At 43.2% G+C, this 18627-nt stretch overlaps 1 protein-coding gene across 9 annotated transcripts in view; it reads right to left on the bottom strand.

The window, feature by feature from the left end:
• LEF1 (lymphoid enhancer binding factor 1) overlaps nucleotides 1–18627 on the bottom strand; it is a 119186-nt gene that overhangs the window by 95517 nt on the left and 5042 nt on the right. For 6 of the 9 annotated variants that reach the window (XM_070611760.1, XM_070611758.1, XM_070611763.1 and 3 more), the window contains 2 exons: nucleotides 16201–16267; nucleotides 14624–14757 (listed from right to left, as the gene is read on the bottom strand). In XM_070611760.1, the coding sequence (XP_070467861.1) occupies nucleotides 14624–14757; nucleotides 16201–16267 (201 nt within the window). Of the gene's footprint in view, nucleotides 1–14623; nucleotides 14758–16200; nucleotides 16268–17413; nucleotides 17685–18627 lie in introns of those variants that run through there. The other 3 variants (XM_070611764.1, XM_008529376.2, XM_008529378.2) reach the window with 3 other exon arrangements.

The following is an 18627-nucleotide window of genomic DNA, read 5'->3' as shown; positions in this document are numbered from 1 at the left end:
TCATTCTTACCAACATCAGTTCACTTGGCAGCAAAGTTTATAAACTAACTTGGTTCATTTAAAATGCTTTATGATGGATGTGTTAACTCACTTTATTTTAAAAGTAAACAAATAAAATGCTCTATAAATGGTTCCCAGTTCTTTTCTCAAATAGTCTTAGGTACTATTACTATTATTAAGAGTACTTAATATGTATGACCTTTTAATTAACAATTTATTAGGCAACTTTCCTGTCCCAACTCCAACAGAGCTATCTATCCAACCCCTTTTAAGCAAGTAAACCAAATCACTCTCTAGTGGACTTGGAACCGGCCACATTGAATGGAAAGCAGTAAAGAAAGAATGACACACGTACAGACTACAGCTGTCACTGGCTGTGGCTCCGGGAGCGCTGGCTCGGCGCTGCCCACCCTGGGCCCCTGGGTGTGCACCAGTGACGCTGCTCCCACACACGCTGCCTGAGCCAAGGGTGTTGGCACAGGGTCTCTCCCGGACTCAACTGTAAGCTCCCAGAGGCTGGGGACCCTGTCTTCACTGTCATACACCCACATGGGGCTTAGCACGTGACTTTCACAAAGTGCCTTCAGTGAATACTTATGGGATGAGTGGTAAGCCATTCCTGAAGTAAACATTCTCTGGTGTGTGTCTTCCTTCTACTAGGAACTTGCTTAACCCAACACTTGATGGTTAGTTTAGAGGCTGCTACAACAATAGATATCTTCTTCTGACTAGTGAAATGCAATAAAACATGTCTGGTTACTGCACCATCCCACCAGGGGCAAAAGAGCCTGATTAGCATCTTCTCTCCTGAAATAAAAAAAAAGAAAGGGGCCAAGCTAATGCCGGAAAGCATTTTCTTGTATTAAGTAGCTAGCTGTTCAGACAACAACCAGCAGGTAGATTTCAACTGTGTTGTTGTAAAGAAAAAGAAAAATAATCATAATTTTAGCACAGAATAGTCTTGAACCATTATTATTTCAGGAGTACCTGACCAAAATTGTTAATATGCTTTGTATATAAAAAGCTCTCATAAATCAAGAAAGACATGAATAAGAAATTCACATAAACATGAATATGTAAAACATATAAACATAAATACGTAAAAATACATATTTGCCTTTAAGCTACTTAAAGAGATTTCTATAGAAATCTAAATAGATTTAAATACTTATTTCTAATATCTATTTAAATCTACATAACCTATAAAATAGATTATAGATAAATATATATTTTTAACAGGGTTTCATTTTAGCATTGTTTAAAACAAGCAACAACAAAGAAACTTTAATACCTATAATTGAGGATAAAAGCAATAAACTGAAATATTCTTATAACTGGACAGTATCCAGCCATTACAATTGATGATACAGACCTGTATTTATTCACATGGAAAGATGAGCAAACTATATGTTTTTAATGAAAATAAATTACAATAAAATAATACTCTTATAACCCCATTTATAAAAATGCTTCAAATAGAGGTACAGAGGCAGAAAGAACCTCTGAAGAAAAAAAATATATATAAATGAAACCATTATATCTGAATGATAGAAATACAGGTAACTTTTATTTTTTTCTCTTCTTTAATGAGTTTTCCTAACTTTTTTCCAATATATTACTAAAAAAAAAAGACATTTCCTTTTGAGAGAAAGAAGAGAAGATTGCTCCCAATAAGTATCCCCTTAACTTTTCCAAGTTTCTTTACGTTTCCAAGGAAACCGGCTACTGCAACTTCTCTGGAATGATCACAATTCCAGTTAATTCTAAACTAATTTCTCTTACTTAACCTAAATCATGATACCACAAAAATCACCTAACAGCTCCTAAAAATGAAGCACATACCACATTTTAATTGTTTGTTGGGCAAAGAACCCTCTTTGGCAGCAGATTTTTGCCTGTAAATGCTCAGTTCTTATGGAGTAAGGAGACAACATCACTTACCAAAGAGATTGCCAGAACCACAAAGCCTTGGCCACACAGCTATCTGATTAGTCCATTCATGCCTTAAGATTGGAGACACTGGGCTGCTAGCAGTGAGCAATAGGGATTCCCATAAAAATCAGACGGATACACCCAAGGAACAAATATTTCCCGGGAATTTTCAAGGGTACATTGAGCAATTACATGGTTATGTGCTGAATGAACCAGAAGACAGTTTTCAAGTATTCTTAGAACCTATGACTTAAGCCCTCACTGAAGTGGAACTATTTACATTGTTTAATAAAACACAAGTCTAACAGATGCTTTTAATCCTCAGCGTAGTTTATCGACATTAACTGAGGATTATTCTCAACACCCTTTCGAGGGAGGAACTAGTTTATGAATTGGGTCCCAAGTCCCAAATCAGGGATTCCCGGCTTTGAATCCAAGTTCTATCACTTACTAAACTTTGGACTAGAGCAATCAAATAACCTCTCTGTGCCTCAGTTTCTTTATTAGAAACATAAGAAGATTACTAGTATTTGCTTCATAGTGTTACAGCAAGTATTTAATAAGAAAGATGCGTTCAAGCGCATTCATCAAATATTACAGGCTAGAGTATGATCGGTACCACCACCGTCCTCCCCTCCAGGTAACATGCAGTTCTATTTCTCATAATCACACAAGGGGTCAAGGTCCAGGCAGCTTCACAGGAAAGAGAAGTGGTTTTGTGAGACATTGCTGACTCAAACAAATTATAGAACAAAAAGATGTCCATAATGTAAAATGTTTGGTTCCAGATACTGGTGAATTTTTCATTTTCTTAGCATAAAAGAGAAAATACAGAATAATCCCTAAACCAAACTCATGAATGTCTGTCCTAAAACTTGCTCCTCTTTCTAAATTCATTATTTCCATTAATACTGTCCCGTCCTCATCAGGCTAGAACCTTCACCACCTTTTATGCATTGCCCTCCCCCTATATCCACCTGGCTGCCCTTGAGCTCCGTGTCCTCTCCTAGCACCATGAATAGCTTTTACTACCAAAAACAACCTTAAAGAAATTTAGAATTTCATATATTGTCTCATTTTATTCTCACAAAATCCCTCCAAGTGAAGAATCATCTCCATCTTTCTGAAATTCACTGGTTTGCCCACCATTTAGCATTGTCTGTGTGTGTGCCAGTGCCAGCAACGAGAAGGAAGATGCAGAGGGCCCTGCAGTGGGGTCAGGCCAGGGCCCACGTGGTACCACTACTCACCAGCCGTGAGATCCGAGCAAATTACCTGCTTTACCTGATCTCCCATTTCTTGGGCTTAACCCTATCTCCGCTCCCTGGGCCTGTTACTCAACCCTCTTTATGCCTCAGTGTCCTCACCTGTAGAAGAGGGATGTTGGGCATCACTGGTCATCGTGAGGAGCAGACAAGCTGACGAGCTGATACACAGGAAGTCTTAGATCAGGGCCTGGCACGTGCTGGGTAAGCACTCCAAACTGATAGCCAGGGCACTCCACGGACTGGAGGTTTAATGCCGAGATAATTTCTAAGCTCAATTTCAGCTTTATGAAAAGCTGTATGAGTTTATATTTTTTAAGAGTCTTCATTTAAATATAGATTGATATCTGGTGTTACTGCCGTACATTAGTGACGTTGTAAAATGTCTTCTCTGTTTATTCCACAAACAACCAGGGAGTAACCTGCTCTATGTCAGGTAGCATGGCAGGTTCCGGGCAACAGAGATGAACAGACATGCTGCCTATCCTAAAGGAACTAACTAGTGGGAAACATAGACACAGAGACACCGCCTATTAGAAGACGTGGCAACAGAGTTATGAAGAAGGTCCATGGGGAAAGCACTTAGTCTCAACTGGTGGTGGAGTCAGGAGCTCCAGGGAGGAGGCACCACATAGCCTGGAATAAGACTGTGCTGACAGGGAAGAGGGATGAGGGCCTTTCAAGGAGACCAAGCTACAGGAACCTGAAGACGGGGTGTGGGAAAGGGTTTAGGGTGCAGGTCTGGAAATGTAGCCGAATCGTAAGCTGCAGCGCAGGGCAGTGAGGAGGCAAGGTTGAAATCGTATGGTTCCAGATGGTGGAGAGTTTTGAAGACAATGCTAAACACCATGGTTTTCATTCTGTGGTCAGTGGAGGAGGGCACTGAGTGACCAGAAGGGAACAGAGTGTCAGTGGTCTCAGTGAGGGCTGGGCAGGCCTGAGGGGAGAGAAAGTGAGTTGTGGGGCAAAAGCACCTGAGTTTGAGTCCCAGCTCCGCTGCTTTCTAGGTGTGGACCTTGTGCAAGTCACACAGGCTATCTGAACCTCAGTTCCATTACTGGACATCTACTGGGTCAGCAGTTTTCCAAACCTTACTTTAGATCAGACTCAGCAAGTAGCTGCTGAAAGGGCACAGGCATGGCCTGCCTGCAGTTTCTGGTTCAGGAATCTGGAGGGGCCCATGTACCTGCCTTTTTAACAAGAACATCAGTAATTCGGACACAGCTGGTCTCCCATACGGAAATCCCACTACTAACAGAGTAGTATGTACTTTCACAAGTAGAAGAGGTGGTACACTATCTTATAGGTGAAGAAACCAAGGTTCAGGGAGAGTAAGTAACTCGCTGAAGAACACACAGCTAGTCAGCAGCAGAGCACTAGCACCTAGATTTTCTGACTCCAACAGCAGCGACCTGCTGCAACTCCCACCGTATGTATGTCCTTGGCCCACAGTCTGATCAATCTGATCAAGGGGACGACTAAGGGGGCAACCACATTCTCCTTCTCCCCTCCTCTCTAGCTTGGCCAAGAAAGTAGGAACTTCTACTCTCTTGGCAGTGGTCTTTTTCTCTCCCAGCCCTTGATTTACTTCTCACAAGAGAAAGTGACTCATCTCTCATGATCTAGAGAAGACACTGAGCAAGGATGGCCTGCCTCTGTTCTCTCTTTTGGGGCCAGCTTGCCCAAACATGGATCTGTTCTCATCTCCAGTTCTGCAGCCTCCTGCCCCAGTTGGGGAGGGCTGTGGCTTGGTGCCGTGCTCCATTTGGGGAAGCCAAAGGAAGTCCAGATTCATGTCACGGTTCAAGCCTCTCTCTCCAATCCAGCCTTAAATAACTAAGCTGGTATTCTGCTCTCCGTCTATCTGACTTCTTGACTTTCCCCAGACTGATTCTTGACTGGAGGAAGGCATGAAAATTATCAGCCTGGAAACACTACCCATAACCAAACTTACATGTAATCAAGTAGATACTTTTAAATATTCGCTTCAAATAAATGTGGTTTTTTTAAGGCTAAACTGCAACGTTGGGTTAACCCCAACTTAAAAAGGTACATTGCCATTGACTCTGCAATTCTACTTCTGGCAATTTATTCCAAAAAGGAGAATTTGTGCAAATATTGAGTTAGAAAATATGCATTTCATCACAATGTTGCCTAAGATAGGGAAAGAAGGTGACACCATCTAAGCGTCTACCAACAAAAAACTGGTTAAATAAATCAGGCAATCATTTAAGATGATGTTACAGAAGAGTAAAAAAGATATTCACTGTATATTGGTGGCGAAAAAAAGAAAGTTACAAAATGACATATTGTATTTCCATTGCCATGACTGCATAATACAGACTCCTTCATGTTTATGTATATTTCCATACGTGCCTAGGAAGGGGTCTGCAAGGCGTGTGGCAAGTTTTAGGAGTCATCATCTCTGACAGCGGGATCCTGCGAATTTAATATTTGTTATTCCCTTTGCTCATCTGAGTTTTCTGATTTTTCTAGCAAACATGTATTGCTTTGTTAATGAAAGTATTCTTTCTTTTTATTTTCATAAAAAATAGTTAAGCATTATTGAAAAGAAATTTCCAATAAAATCATCAAAATAAGAATTGCTTTTATGCCTTACATTTTGATCAATATTATGATTCATTTAATATGTTTTATGTTCTGAAACAAACATGGTTATTTTTTAATGAAAATAAGCAAGTCTTTAGACCTTAAGGAAGGGCACTGGCTCTACAACTTATTAAACTGAGACAGGGTACTGCTGTCTCTGAGGATGGGCCCCTTATCTCTAACATGGAGATGAGAACACTAACCCAGAGTTTTCAGTTAGGATTAAATCCAATAAGACAACCACATACACTGCCTAGCACAGTATCCGTTTAAAAAAAGAATTTCAAAAAAAAAAATTCTTGAGTTTTAGTTTTAAACCCTTAATGTATACACAAAAACAAGCAAAAGCCAATTCAAGTAATGTGTGGGAGACTTGATTCTTTTCCTCACCCTGCCGGCTAGCTAACCGGTTACACCAACTGTAGCAAACGGCAAACATTTTTTGCTCTGGTACTTTTGGTTTTGCTTCAAACTTTAAAAAAATCTATGTGCTGGAGTTGAAAACCAAGTCAAACACAGTTGAAGTAAGACTACAGCACTTCTCCTCGGTCCAGGCCATCGGAAGGAGCGCACCAAATAATACGTGATCATCATCATGATGAGGTATAGCATACAGTGTTCACAACCGTAGAATTCTGCTCCAGGAGAGCTGACTCCACGTTGAAACACATTTCACACTCACTGGGTTTTACCGAAAGAAGAAGAAAAGTCTTGAAAGGATGGAAGCTGGAATTTTCCACGAAGCTAGAAAAAAACACTGATTTCTCCTTGCTGCCTGGCCAACACATCCCCTTGGACCTGATCCTTTTAGGTGCCAGGAAAGCTAGGAAGATTTAAGTCAGAAGAAAATCTGAAGGGGAAAGAAAGAACTCGCCTGTTGTCCTCTACGTTCGCATGTATCTTAGATCTCCTCTCCATATAAGGCTTGCAGTGGGGAGAAGAAATCCAGCTCCTAAAGGATTACAGGGAAAAAGAAAGTCTCCTAACCAAAAAAAATATTCTTATCCTCATCCAAGGAGTTACCTGGCAATTTTGTATCAAATATTAGACAAATATAAGATTTTTAACAAATCTGAAATTCAGAAACCCATCCCTCGCACAGCTCATTCCCTGAGGAGAGGACTATGGTGCTAAAGAGGAAAATCAGGTGCTCTCCTAGAAATCAGGGGAGAAACAGGAGCTCAGGAGGAAAAACCACCTCTGTAAAGGACAAGATGACAATCTCCCAAACTTTTATCTATGAAATATCTTCTAAAGCTTAACATAAGGCCTTCACAGTGTCCAAATTCCAGGTCAGCATGGTGGCATGTTAAGAACCCAAAATCTCTTCCCTTTCTCCAGAGATTCCTGGGTACAGCCAAGTACCTCTTGTGGCGGCAGACACTCCCACCAGGTGGGGACACGGGTGCTGGCTGACCCCTTCTGAGACTCATGCTCTGCTTCCTTCCTTAGACAACCCCGTGCTTTCCCAGGCTTTGTGCCATCCGACTCTCACGTCAACCGTGGAAGGCTGGCAAGCCAGATATTCACATGCGATGTTGTAAGTGAGAGAAGAAAGGCTGATGGAGGCCAAATTCCTTCCCAGGCCCTGAGGAAGAGTGATGGCCTTGGGACTAGACCCCAGGTCTTTCAACATCCTGCCCAGTACTTCCCTCCTCCATGCGTTCAGTCTTCAAAGGGGACTGCCTACCTCCACCCAAGAAAGTTGCTCTCCACGCTGCACAAGGAGGTAATCAATTGATGGCGCACGCTGGCCTGGAAAAGTCAGCACTGGTGCGGCCACATGTATTCAGAAAGAAAACGCAGAATTTTTTAATACCTGAAAATACCTCAAGTGTTAGAGAAAAAAATGTCCTTTCTATTCTGGAAAAGAATAAAAAGGAATTGAAAAGCATTACCCATATGATACTAAAACATAATTGAAGCTGGTTTTCTTTTTATTACTACTACATTTCCATCTCAAGCACCCTTCTGAAAAAAGCATTTCTATCATCTCCTTTTCTTCAATTAGGGTACCAGGACCTAAGTAAGAGGTAAGTACTTAGGAGCCGCCCTCACATGAGGCTTCCAGCTCATTCTTTTTCACTGTAGCAGCAAGCTCTGGCTGACTGTTTTTAGCTGTTACCTGGAAACTTAATGTTCTGTAAGGAGAGAATTTGACTTCCTCATTAAAGACACTGGTCTAGTGTTCGTTTTTTTTTAATTGATGCAACAAATCAGAGAAAAAGTAAAATAAAACACCAAGAATTATGCAGCAGACACTCAGATTTTGCTTTTCAAATAGCACTTGGTTTGATGAAGACAGATCATTTGGAAATATCCACAAACCATGTATGAAAAATTTCTAGTACATTCTTTATTAATTCAGCAAGTCTACTGAAGGCTCTATTCTGTACTAGGCTGAAGGTAACTACCTCGTAATTCATCGGTAGTTCCTGATCAGATGATCAACTATCATTAACAGTTGACAGGCCTGATTGTGAAATTTTTCAGGATAAAAAATCATAAAAGGACAGATAAAAACCATTAAAAGGACTTATAAAAATATCTTAGTACGTCAGCTTTTAAAATGTCGTCTTGGTAGCTGGTTCATTCAGAAGCTGATGAGAACAATAAAAGAAAACGAGCTCTGGTGGAGCCCCTCCCCCTCCTATCAGAGTCTTCCCCCCACCGCCCCTCACTGAATCTCTCTCTGCGTCGAGTAGAGCAGCAACAGGCCCTTTTAGGAAGTGAACAGACCACCAGCAATAAATTACCACGATGAAGATCAACACTTGATTCTGCAAAACTGTCATCAAGGTCCATATAGGATTATTTGTAGGCACAGCTAGAAACAATGGACAATAATCAAAAAAATTTTAAAGAGTCTCCTTGCCCCTAGATAGCTTCAAAAATAAAACCCATTTCTAGACCCTCTGTGATACAACATCTCTGCCAGTCACAGTTCTCCTTCAGATGGGGGAAAGAGGAGGGGGACCAGGACTCTCCTTTGCTCGGTAATACCCTTGCACCAACCCCACACAGACGGAAGGCAGGGGAGCACCGTCGCTCAGAGAACTTAGTAAGTGATCTAGGATAGCCAGTGGACAATTTCAGCAGGTTTAGAGGGTTAGCTAGAGTGGGTATTGTGTGTAAACGTGCTGTTTCAGAGACTTTATAATCCCCTACACAGGCTCTGATAATAGTCTACAAATAGCCCTGGCTAGATTTGCTGGGTTTCCAGAATCCCTGCTCCTTGTCCATCCTCTGCTCAGCTCCCTACTCTCCCCTTTGGTGCATTTCTAGCCCTACCCTGCAGTCTCTGCTGTTGGTCTCTATATCATTTTCTAGCTTTGCGCCTCCAAATCTCAGAGACTGAACCATTTACATCTCTAAAATGACCTAAGGGTTTATAACGGAGTCTACAGTTCCTAGGCTGTGACTTGATAAGGTCAAAATTAATATTTAAAAAGTGATCATGAACCTAAAATATGTTTTCAAAATTATTTAATTAAAGTCCAATAGCTGCCTTTTCCAACTGGGTAAGGGCCTGCTGGGCCAGTACACAGCAGATAGTCTCCTGATCAGTTTATCAGTATTGGCTTTCGACAGACTGGCTCAGCTTGGCATAATCACTTAAGTAATAACTTTAAAGATACAAGTTTTAAATGAATATCTTCTTTTTAAAAAACCTTCAGCCCCATGACAGCAGCACCTACATAATGCTGAGCTCTACTTCTGCCTGGGAATAAAACATATGTGCTTTTCTGCTGGCCCACAGACAGTGCTGGCACATTTTCTCTTTAAATTCCAAGTCTATCTCAAAATCAAAAGGAAACCAGTTTTATAAAATTCCAATCGCATCTATAATACATAAAAATGAAGAACAAAAGGAGTCAGAGAGGAACGGAATGATCTGATTGCTTAACAAAATTTCAGTCGCAGAAACCAAAAATGGTTCTGCCTAAAGAACTAACAAGATTAGTATTTAAAAAAGAAATCTCAAAAGCTGCAAAATGTTCTCAACTGATATTATGAAAGGAAACTTGTGAGGCTACGGGTTCAAAACCAGATGGACGCATTTGTAGGGCCCTGTGTCAAGCTGGTAAATCACATGGGTCTCTGACCACAGGAGCAACTGGATCAACATAATGGGGTAGATGAGAGCAAGTCCAGAGCCTACATGGGGGCAGGCAGTGGGGGTAGACTTCAAAGGGCAAGGTTTTCTGCAGGTTGGCTCAATGGTCTTGTTTTAACGAAACTGGGTTTTTCTCATGTCTTTATGAACAAACAAGGAATTTCTAGGGTCATTTCAAAGAAACATATCTGAGCAAGGATCACCCTCTTGCCATATAGATGATGCAAGCGCAGCGTTAGCTCCTGAAGGGTCATGTTCAGTGTGGCTCCCTGGGACACTGGAGGAAGCAAACCTTTGGGTCATGAGCATCTACACATCTGGAGAGGGGCTGGCAGCAGCTCCCATCTATTCTGATGTGATCCTTTCCCAACTCTGTAGCAGTACAATTAAGAACAAATCAAACACACGATTTGGGGGCTCTGAGGAATTTTCCCACACATCCTCCTGACATCCACATTCAAACTGGAGATAGAATACACTCTCTAAAACTTAGCTTCTCCTGCACTTGAGGTAAAGAGGAAAACTCAATATCTTAGCTTCAGAAAGTACATGGCTTAGATTACAAGATTAAAAATATTTACCAATAACTTAAATTAAGTAGCTCCTTGCAGTAAAGACACTCAGCCTTAAAAATCCTGCTCAAAATACAAGCCACAGTCTCCCCTACCCTTGAATTCATGATTATTTCTGTGGTTATTTTCAAAGCTAGGCAGCAACATGACGTACAATGGTGCTGAGAAGCTTCCTGACTAGACAAGTCCACCTTAGTTCCTTGACTCCAGATCTGAGCAACGACAAAAATCAAATTTCAGCTGTTGGGTAAGCAAATACAAACATTGGGGGGGAGAGTTAAGACAAAGTTATAATAGGTATAATTCTGTTCAGCAGATATCAAAATGTTGATTCCCTTAAGGTAAAAACCATGCAACAGAACCAAGTTACTCAAAATAATGAAAAAAGACCCCCTGAAAAATTTTAATAGCAATGTCTATTAAAAATAAGGAAAGAAAGATGAAATGTGAAGACAAACATCTTCCTTTCCCACCTAAACATCCATCCTCAGAAAGATCACAAGGAAACAAAACGAGGAGGTCAGCAGTGCCCAGGTGCCCAGGTGCCCAGGTGCTGTGGCCGGCACGGCTGGCTGCAACACTGGCTGCAGCTTCCTGCGCTGAGCCGGCTGCTTCTCCCTCCCCAGCATCTGAAGAGAAACGAGATGCTTCTCTTCAGAGGTGTTAAACATTCGGGTTGCATGAGGGACAAATGGAAGTTTGACACCTAAGACGAATAACCGCAGTGCGTTAGGCCAACGGGAACTTTCACTGAGTGAAAGCCAGCCAGGCTCGCTGCTCACCCGGTATTCAGGCACACAAGGGCCAGGGCCCAGCGGAGGAGGCAACCAACTCTTTTCTTTCTTTTAATACTTTACCATTGGCCTGCAGGGATTTTCATAAATAAGACTCAGGAAAGAAAGGCTTGGGAGTACGCTTTTAATCAACTCTCCAGGGTCCCTGCTCTGAAATATTTAAGAAGCTTGTGCATCTTCTTCTCACTCTCTATGAAGACAACCAACTCCAGCCACGGTTGACTGTGCTCTAAGAACTCACACTGACACCAAATGTGTTATGATTATAGGTGCCTTCCTGTTAGGCCAGATTTATCTGAACCAAGAATTCTTATTTAAAATCTGTGAGACACCCATTCGTAAGGTTTTTGGTGTAGACACACCTCTAAGAATTCCAGTTCTGGAAGGATGTAATTCGCCAATTAAAATTTCCCTTCAGAAGGAAAAAAGCCAGACTGGTTAGGGTGGCTCTCCCGAGGTGGTGATTCTGTGCTCAGGGCAGAGGGAAAAGCAGCGCAGCTACGAATGCCAGTGTTTGTCTGAAGAGGAGCAACAGCAAACAGAATTGTCAAAACGAGCCACCAGCAGGACCACCAGCAGAAACATCTCGGAGCTGGTATCCTCCGGATTACCTGCAGTTACATGCAAAGGGAAGACTGGGTGTGGGGAAGGGGCAGTCAGGGCCCTCCCCTACCCCCAGATGTTTTTCTAGTCCTCACACCTGCCGGCAGCAGATGCAGTAAACAAGCGGTTGTTTGTAATGCAAATTCAAGGAACAGGGTTGCCACAGGGCTGCTCCCACCCTGAGCCCAAACACAAATGGTTGCCAGTTCCTGACACCCTCGCTGCAAACACTCTCAGTGGATGTCAGTCACGGCAGCGCTAGGTCCTGCTAAGGGCAGAGCTGAAGAGCAAGAAGGCAGTGTGGTTTGGGGTGAAGAGGAGAGGCTGCCTTCCGGTTCAAGCGTGTTGGATCTCACACACGTTAAAAACAGCTGTTAGGCAGAAAAACCAAAGATTACAACTCACTTCGTTTGGACCCTAAAAAAAACTGGACGCAGCCTTGAGGTTAAAACTGAACAGCGTCTGGATTATGTGCAAACTGCAGAATATCGCAAGAAAACGTGCTTAAAATAAATATGTCCCAAAATGTAGCAGAATAAACCAAAGCAGCAGATAACAGTGTAACTGCTTCCTGACCACACCCCTCTCTCTCCCCTACTCTCCACCCACCAACATGTATTCTGGCCACAAACCTTTCCTAAACAATGAATGACTATTCAACTAACTCACTCACCTCAAAATTTTAATACATACACTAACAATAAATACTTTCCATTCTATCAAAACGTTAAAATGTTTAGTACAGCAGGAGGGGGAGAGGAAAGGCTGGAGAGACCTCAGGCAGAAAACGCTGGTTTAAAGAGAAACTTAATTTTCAATATTCTTAGGGATAATTTATAGATACCAAGAGATTTTTATTATGTCGACTGAAAAATTATTGTTTTGAAGGGAGAAGTGGCTGAACTAAGGAATAAATTCTACAAATACTCATTAAGCATTAACTGTGTACACAGCCAGAAAGTCTAAGATTGTTTTTGTGCCTATTTCTATTGTTACCAAGTCAGAGATTAAATTTGACTTGTCAGAAAGATTTGCTGTTCTGAAAAGCCTTTCAACAGAAATTTTCAATTATTTCTATCTAAAACATATTTTCCTCCCCCCTAAACAAAACCCACAAAACAAAAGGGTGCAACTTTAAAAGAAATACCTGATATGTTTGCATTTTTAGTTCAACAAGTAAGTCTCCTACAAATTTTAAAACTCAGAGGCATTTATTTGGGGTGGTCTCTAAATATTAAATTATATTTGCTTTTATTAGCTCATTCATTTTTTAGGTAGGAGATTCATCTGTAGCACACAGACATCTCTATCGTTAAATATTTGAAAAGCCTTTTAAAATAAAATGTGAAATTGCCATGTCCTCTAACATCCATCACATCTCCAAGATCATCGTTTTAGCTGCTATATGAAAATTAGAAAAATCTTATTCCCTACTTGAAAGGTCAAATATCCTTTTGAAATCTGTGGGAAAAAAATTCCAATAACTTCTAAATCACAGTGCCCACACAAAGTGGCTATATTTCACAGACCTATCATTTCAACAATTGAGGGCTACAGATAACCAAGACGACCACGGATACTCTTGTGTGTGGAGGAGTGACTGTGAGCCATTCCTCTCTGCTACTCTGGGGAGCCCTCTGCTCCCAGATTCTGTTCACTGAGGTATTAAGGACAGCACTCTCCCCAGTTGTCTGTATATGATTTTTTTCACTTGGTGGAAGCAGTGGGCGACTATGGCAAAGTCCATGGGTCCCATTTTACGATCCTGGATTGGACTCCCCGTAGGCCCAGGGAGACCGGACCTCTAAACCCAAGACCCAAATACACGTCTTTCACTGGGGCGTTTGGGCAGTAGAAGGAGAGTGAGGCTAGAGAGAAGGTAAATATATTGATGGATCAGTAAAAGGCCGTCACCATTGCCGGAGGGACAGTTTTCCGGAAGAACTCATCACCGGCACATTTCGTGTCCACACACTACACAAGCTCCCCTTTAGCTGTTTTTCTACTGTGTGGATGAGGTTTCCACTTCCCAACACAGAGAAACATTGTCAAGTAACATATGTGAAATTCCTCATAGTGTTACATTTACATAATACAGTTATGCTGCCACTGCATTTTTACAACTTGAAAATGTAATGACGAGATTGAAAAGGAAAAATGTTCATTAGGGTTATCTTCAAGTGATACTTTCTCAGTAATTAACAACAAAGAAAAAACAGCTCATCTCCCCACCCCCCCAAGCTGATTTTAAAGAAACATTAGCTAATATAATGAAACGAGACGCTGTTCTAAAAGCTGAAGAAAGATTTCAAATGTTCAGCCCCAAATGAGCCAAAGTATCTCTGATTCTAGACAGCTAACAGGCAGTGAAAGCCATATAGTACTTAGTTAACTGAAAGATTAAATTGTTTGTTTCTTCTTGTCAACACAGAAGGCACAATATTCATAAAATCCTGAATTTGTTGATTCAATTTCAGTTGCTTTCACGATAATCTGTGATCTGTTATTTATTAATCTTAACCAATAAGCCAAAAGCTGAAATTCCAAGTGCAAGACATCCAAGGCAGCACTGCCTTAAGGCAGCCATTCCTCAGAGCAGGTCTTATCTAGCAAGGACTGGCCATATATAATGAAAGCATTTCCAATGCGTTTTAAAAAACAAACATTTTGCCAAAATACACATTCATCTGCACTTCTGAAGGCACTGTGCGACATCAGCACGTTACTCACTGTTCTCGGGATGGGCGGAGACAGGGATCCATTCGACATGTACGGGTCACTATTCATGTTTGGCATCATTATGTACCCGGAGTAACTCGAGTAGGAGGGTCCCTTGCTGTAGAGGCCTCCGTCTGGATGCTTCCCTGGGAGGATCCAAGCAAGAGTCAAGGATGGACTGCCTGCTTTTTTATGTCACTGCATTTTTCATCTGAAAATCTAACAGTTCTACGGCAAGTCAGATGTTACATAAAAAACTTGTTTACAAAATATTGTAACTGGATTATTATGCTCTATTTTAGATTGACAGTATTTATTCTCTTAAATGGCTTAGCAGCGAACCAGATGTTTTAAAAACATGTGGTTCAATTTACTTCCACTACTGACTGGTGTTTTAACAAAACTAAGTGTATCCAGCTAACTTAATTTGTTCTAATACTAACAAACTGGACCAAGAAATACAGACACACAAAAGAACACACACAAACCTAAAGCTGTAATGGAACTCTATCAGCCCATCTAGCTACACATGCGTATGTATTTATACACTTGAAGTTATGCTGCACCTTAGAGGCAAACTCAAAAATTCTACCTGTGCTCCCAGATTTCTGGAAAATGTCTAGATTTTACTAAGGGAGAGTATATGGGCAACTACTCAAACTGATGCAGGATTAACTCCAGGAGACTTAATTTTATGTGCTAAATTTAACATCATTCTGCCAAAGAAACGTATGTGTGTTCAGTATATACATTTCTTCTCTTTAATCTGCATAACTACTTTGTAGCTCAGAAGGAAGCCTAATATTATGGTTCTCTTCCCTTCTTCTCCTGGCCGACATACTCTATGTACGAAAGCTTCCTTTGGTCAGGCCAATTGTAAGTAATTAAAGGAGAACAGAAATGCAGAGTATCAGACAACGAAACTTGACAGATTACTTGACTCTTTCAAAGTCACAGGGAGTTCTCCTTAAATCTAAAATATATACACAATTTTTTAAGTTTTGAGCAAGAATCAGAAATGGGAAGAAAACCTATCAAGTTCTATATACATAGTTCCTAATTTTGAGAGCAGAGTTTTATATTTTTACAAGTTAAGATTCTGCCCTACGAAGCCATATTTAATCTGTGCGTTCACTGCCTTCTCACTGTAGCAAGAAACAGCAATTTCACAAACAAAAATCCACTTGAAACTATTCTCGTTGGAAAAATAAATTGATACACACTGTCACTCTTTATAACAATGCAGGAAAAAATACCAAAGATCTAAGCCAATTAGAACTTTAGGCAAAATGAGGAAAAAAAGGAAAACTCATTACAGACATTTCCTCGTCCACAAAAAATCTGGAAGCCAACTGAAATCCAAAGGCCCCTAACTCATTCAAAGACAGTTTTTAAATTATGTAAATATATATTAGAATAAACAATACGTTTTCTGGGTTTTCTTTCCCATTTTGTTAAAATAGTGGGCACAGTCTTATCACATCTGATCCTGGTTTCTTGGATTCAAATAAATACAGCAAAACATAACTATATTCACACATGGCAAATGTTGAAGGATAAAGCTGGGAGGAGCAGAATTAGCGTCTTACCGTCATCGGGGTGTTCTCTGGCCTTGTCATGGTAGGGCTCCTGAGAGGTTTGTGCTTGTCTGGCCACCTAACAGCATGAATCCCCACCCCCAAAAGAAAGAAACATCACCTTAGAGTTTGTGACAATATTGACCTGTGTGTCGCTCACACACAGGCAGAATTAGTCAACTCAATCTACATGCTTAATTACTCGTAGAGGGGTAGGCCAGGGCTGAGTACTGGGAACCCTTTTTTTTTCCCCCAACATGTATTTTTAAGCGCTTACTATCTATCCAGAACTAGAAAGTCTAAATTATAACAAAAACAGTAACAATGTAGTAAAGTCAGGAAAGATCCACACGCTGTTCTCACTGCTGTTTGCTAACAGGGTATGGAGGCTGCCAGGGTGCCCAAGATTACAGTTGAGTTGACGGGGCTGATCGTTTTGATGGCTTCTTCAACCACTGTTCACTTCAATCAGAGCTGATTAAAAGCAGGCTGAAATATCATTTTGCAACTGAAAACGACATTTTAAACAAAAACAAGCCAACCACTCACAGATGGGGGTCTTAAGGCGATTGTCCCAAGCCAGTCCCCAGCAGGAGCGCCACTTAGAACCTACCATGGCTGGCTGAGTGGAAGCTTACAAGAGAAAAGTGAACTACTATGTGGTTAAAGGGAGGAACATTTGAGAGTGGGGTTACAGACATCTAAAAGGTAGCCCAGCTAACATCAGTCCTGGTAACCACCATCCACCCAGACTCAACCACGTGCAAATCAGTGGTGTTACCCCTTCAAGATCTTGGGTCTGCCCCATGCCCAGTTAGCACCGCGGCAAAGACCAACAGAGCCCTGGGTTCTGGGCTTCAAAGCCAGTGCCCTTCTCCCCGGAGCAGAAACGGTAGAAAATGTGAAGTGGTGGCAAACTGACGGAATAAAGGAGGACGAGCAAAAGGAGTAGAAAGAAAAAGAAACTGCTCTGCAAACATGAGTTTTGCCCCTGAGCGGGATGTTAAACGTGGTTCCTTGGACGTGTGTCCTCCCAGCGACCTCCGCCCCCCACGCACAAAGTCCCAAACCTTTCTAGTGGAATTGGGTGCACCCGAGCCGCCCCCAACCCCGGTTCCCGTCAAACTGGCATATTGGGATGAAAGATTCAGGGGGTAAAGAATCTCCCAGATTCTCCTAGGTTATCCTAGAACCAGGCCCCCATCTTTCCAAAACGCGTACTCACCCCCGCCATTGGGATTAAGAAGGTAACTCTGAGGTGTTCTTAAACGTGTGTTTAAAACCCAAAATGTCCCCGCCCCCAAAACCACACGCTTTCTTTTGGGGGCAGAAAGATGCCATTTAAGGAAAAAGGGTATACCCTCCAAGTTTGTTTGGAGGGAAAAAGCGTTGGTGAAACCATTTGACTGTCAGGACTTTTCTGCCGGATTTCCTCCAGAGCATTTCCCAGTCGTAGACGAGGGTGGCCGGGGGAGCGCCGGTGTCAGGGGCCACCGCCCCCGCCCCGCTGCGGGGGCCCGCGCGGCCCGAACTCGCCGGCCGCGCGGCGGGCTCGCGCTCCCTCGCCGGCGCCCACGTGGCTCTATTTACCAGCTCGGGTTACCGGCGCGCTCGCCGCCGGCCTGGAGATCTGATAAGGCGCCCTGCACCCTCCCGGAGTGGGTGCCCTGGCTTCCGCCGCATCTCCATTCTGACTCGCCTCTTTCTGCATAGATTGAAGGCCTGATCCGGGCCCAGACTAACCCCGAATACAAGCCGGGTTTTTTTCCTTTAAGTGACGGGGGTTGGGGAAAACTGGCGTTGCGGGCGGCGCTGCAAGGCCCGCCGGGGAGGCCCGCCCGGCTCTGCCACTCGGCGGCCCCGGAGCCAGCCCGCGCCGCCCCCGCCCCGGCGCCCCTCGGCCGGCGGCTCGGCGCTGGCCCACCCGGCGGCGGCTGGGACGGCCCCGCGCGCCCCGGCCCACGCCCGCCGGCCCTTCCTCTCCGTGCGGCTCTGCGCGCCCCGGCCTCAGCCTCCGGCGCTTTAACGCGCGGGTGCAGAGACGCCTGCCCAGCGCGGCAGCGGGCGCGCGCTGTCTTCCGTCCCACGGAAGAACTTCTCGGTGGCGGCGCTCAGACATCCTCGCTCTAAGGCGCCCGCCCGCTCGGCCCCACTAAGCAGGTCCGAAGGCGAAGCGTCAAGGGTTGAGGGCAACTTCTCCTGCCCGCAAACCAACGGTTTCGCCACCCAAATCAAAAGGGACCCACTGGGGACAAGTTTCCCTGCACGCCCCTCCGCCTCCACGCGACACACACAAAGGAAGGACGCTGACCAGAGCCCAGCCAGCCCGCCCCCAGCAAGCGGGGCGCCCCCCGGGCCGTCGGCCGGGCTGCGGCGCCTTCCCTCCTTCCCCCCGCTCTCCCGGACCCGCCACGCCTCTCGGAGCCGGGGCGGCGGCCC

Source organism: Equus przewalskii, chromosome 2 (genome assembly GCF_037783145.1).
Source record: "Equus przewalskii isolate Varuska chromosome 2, EquPr2, whole genome shotgun sequence".
NCBI classification, from domain to species: domain Eukaryota; kingdom Metazoa; phylum Chordata; class Mammalia; order Perissodactyla; family Equidae; genus Equus; species Equus przewalskii.
Note: the sequence above shows the minus strand (reverse complement) of the source record. Positions and strands in the feature narration are given on the sequence as shown.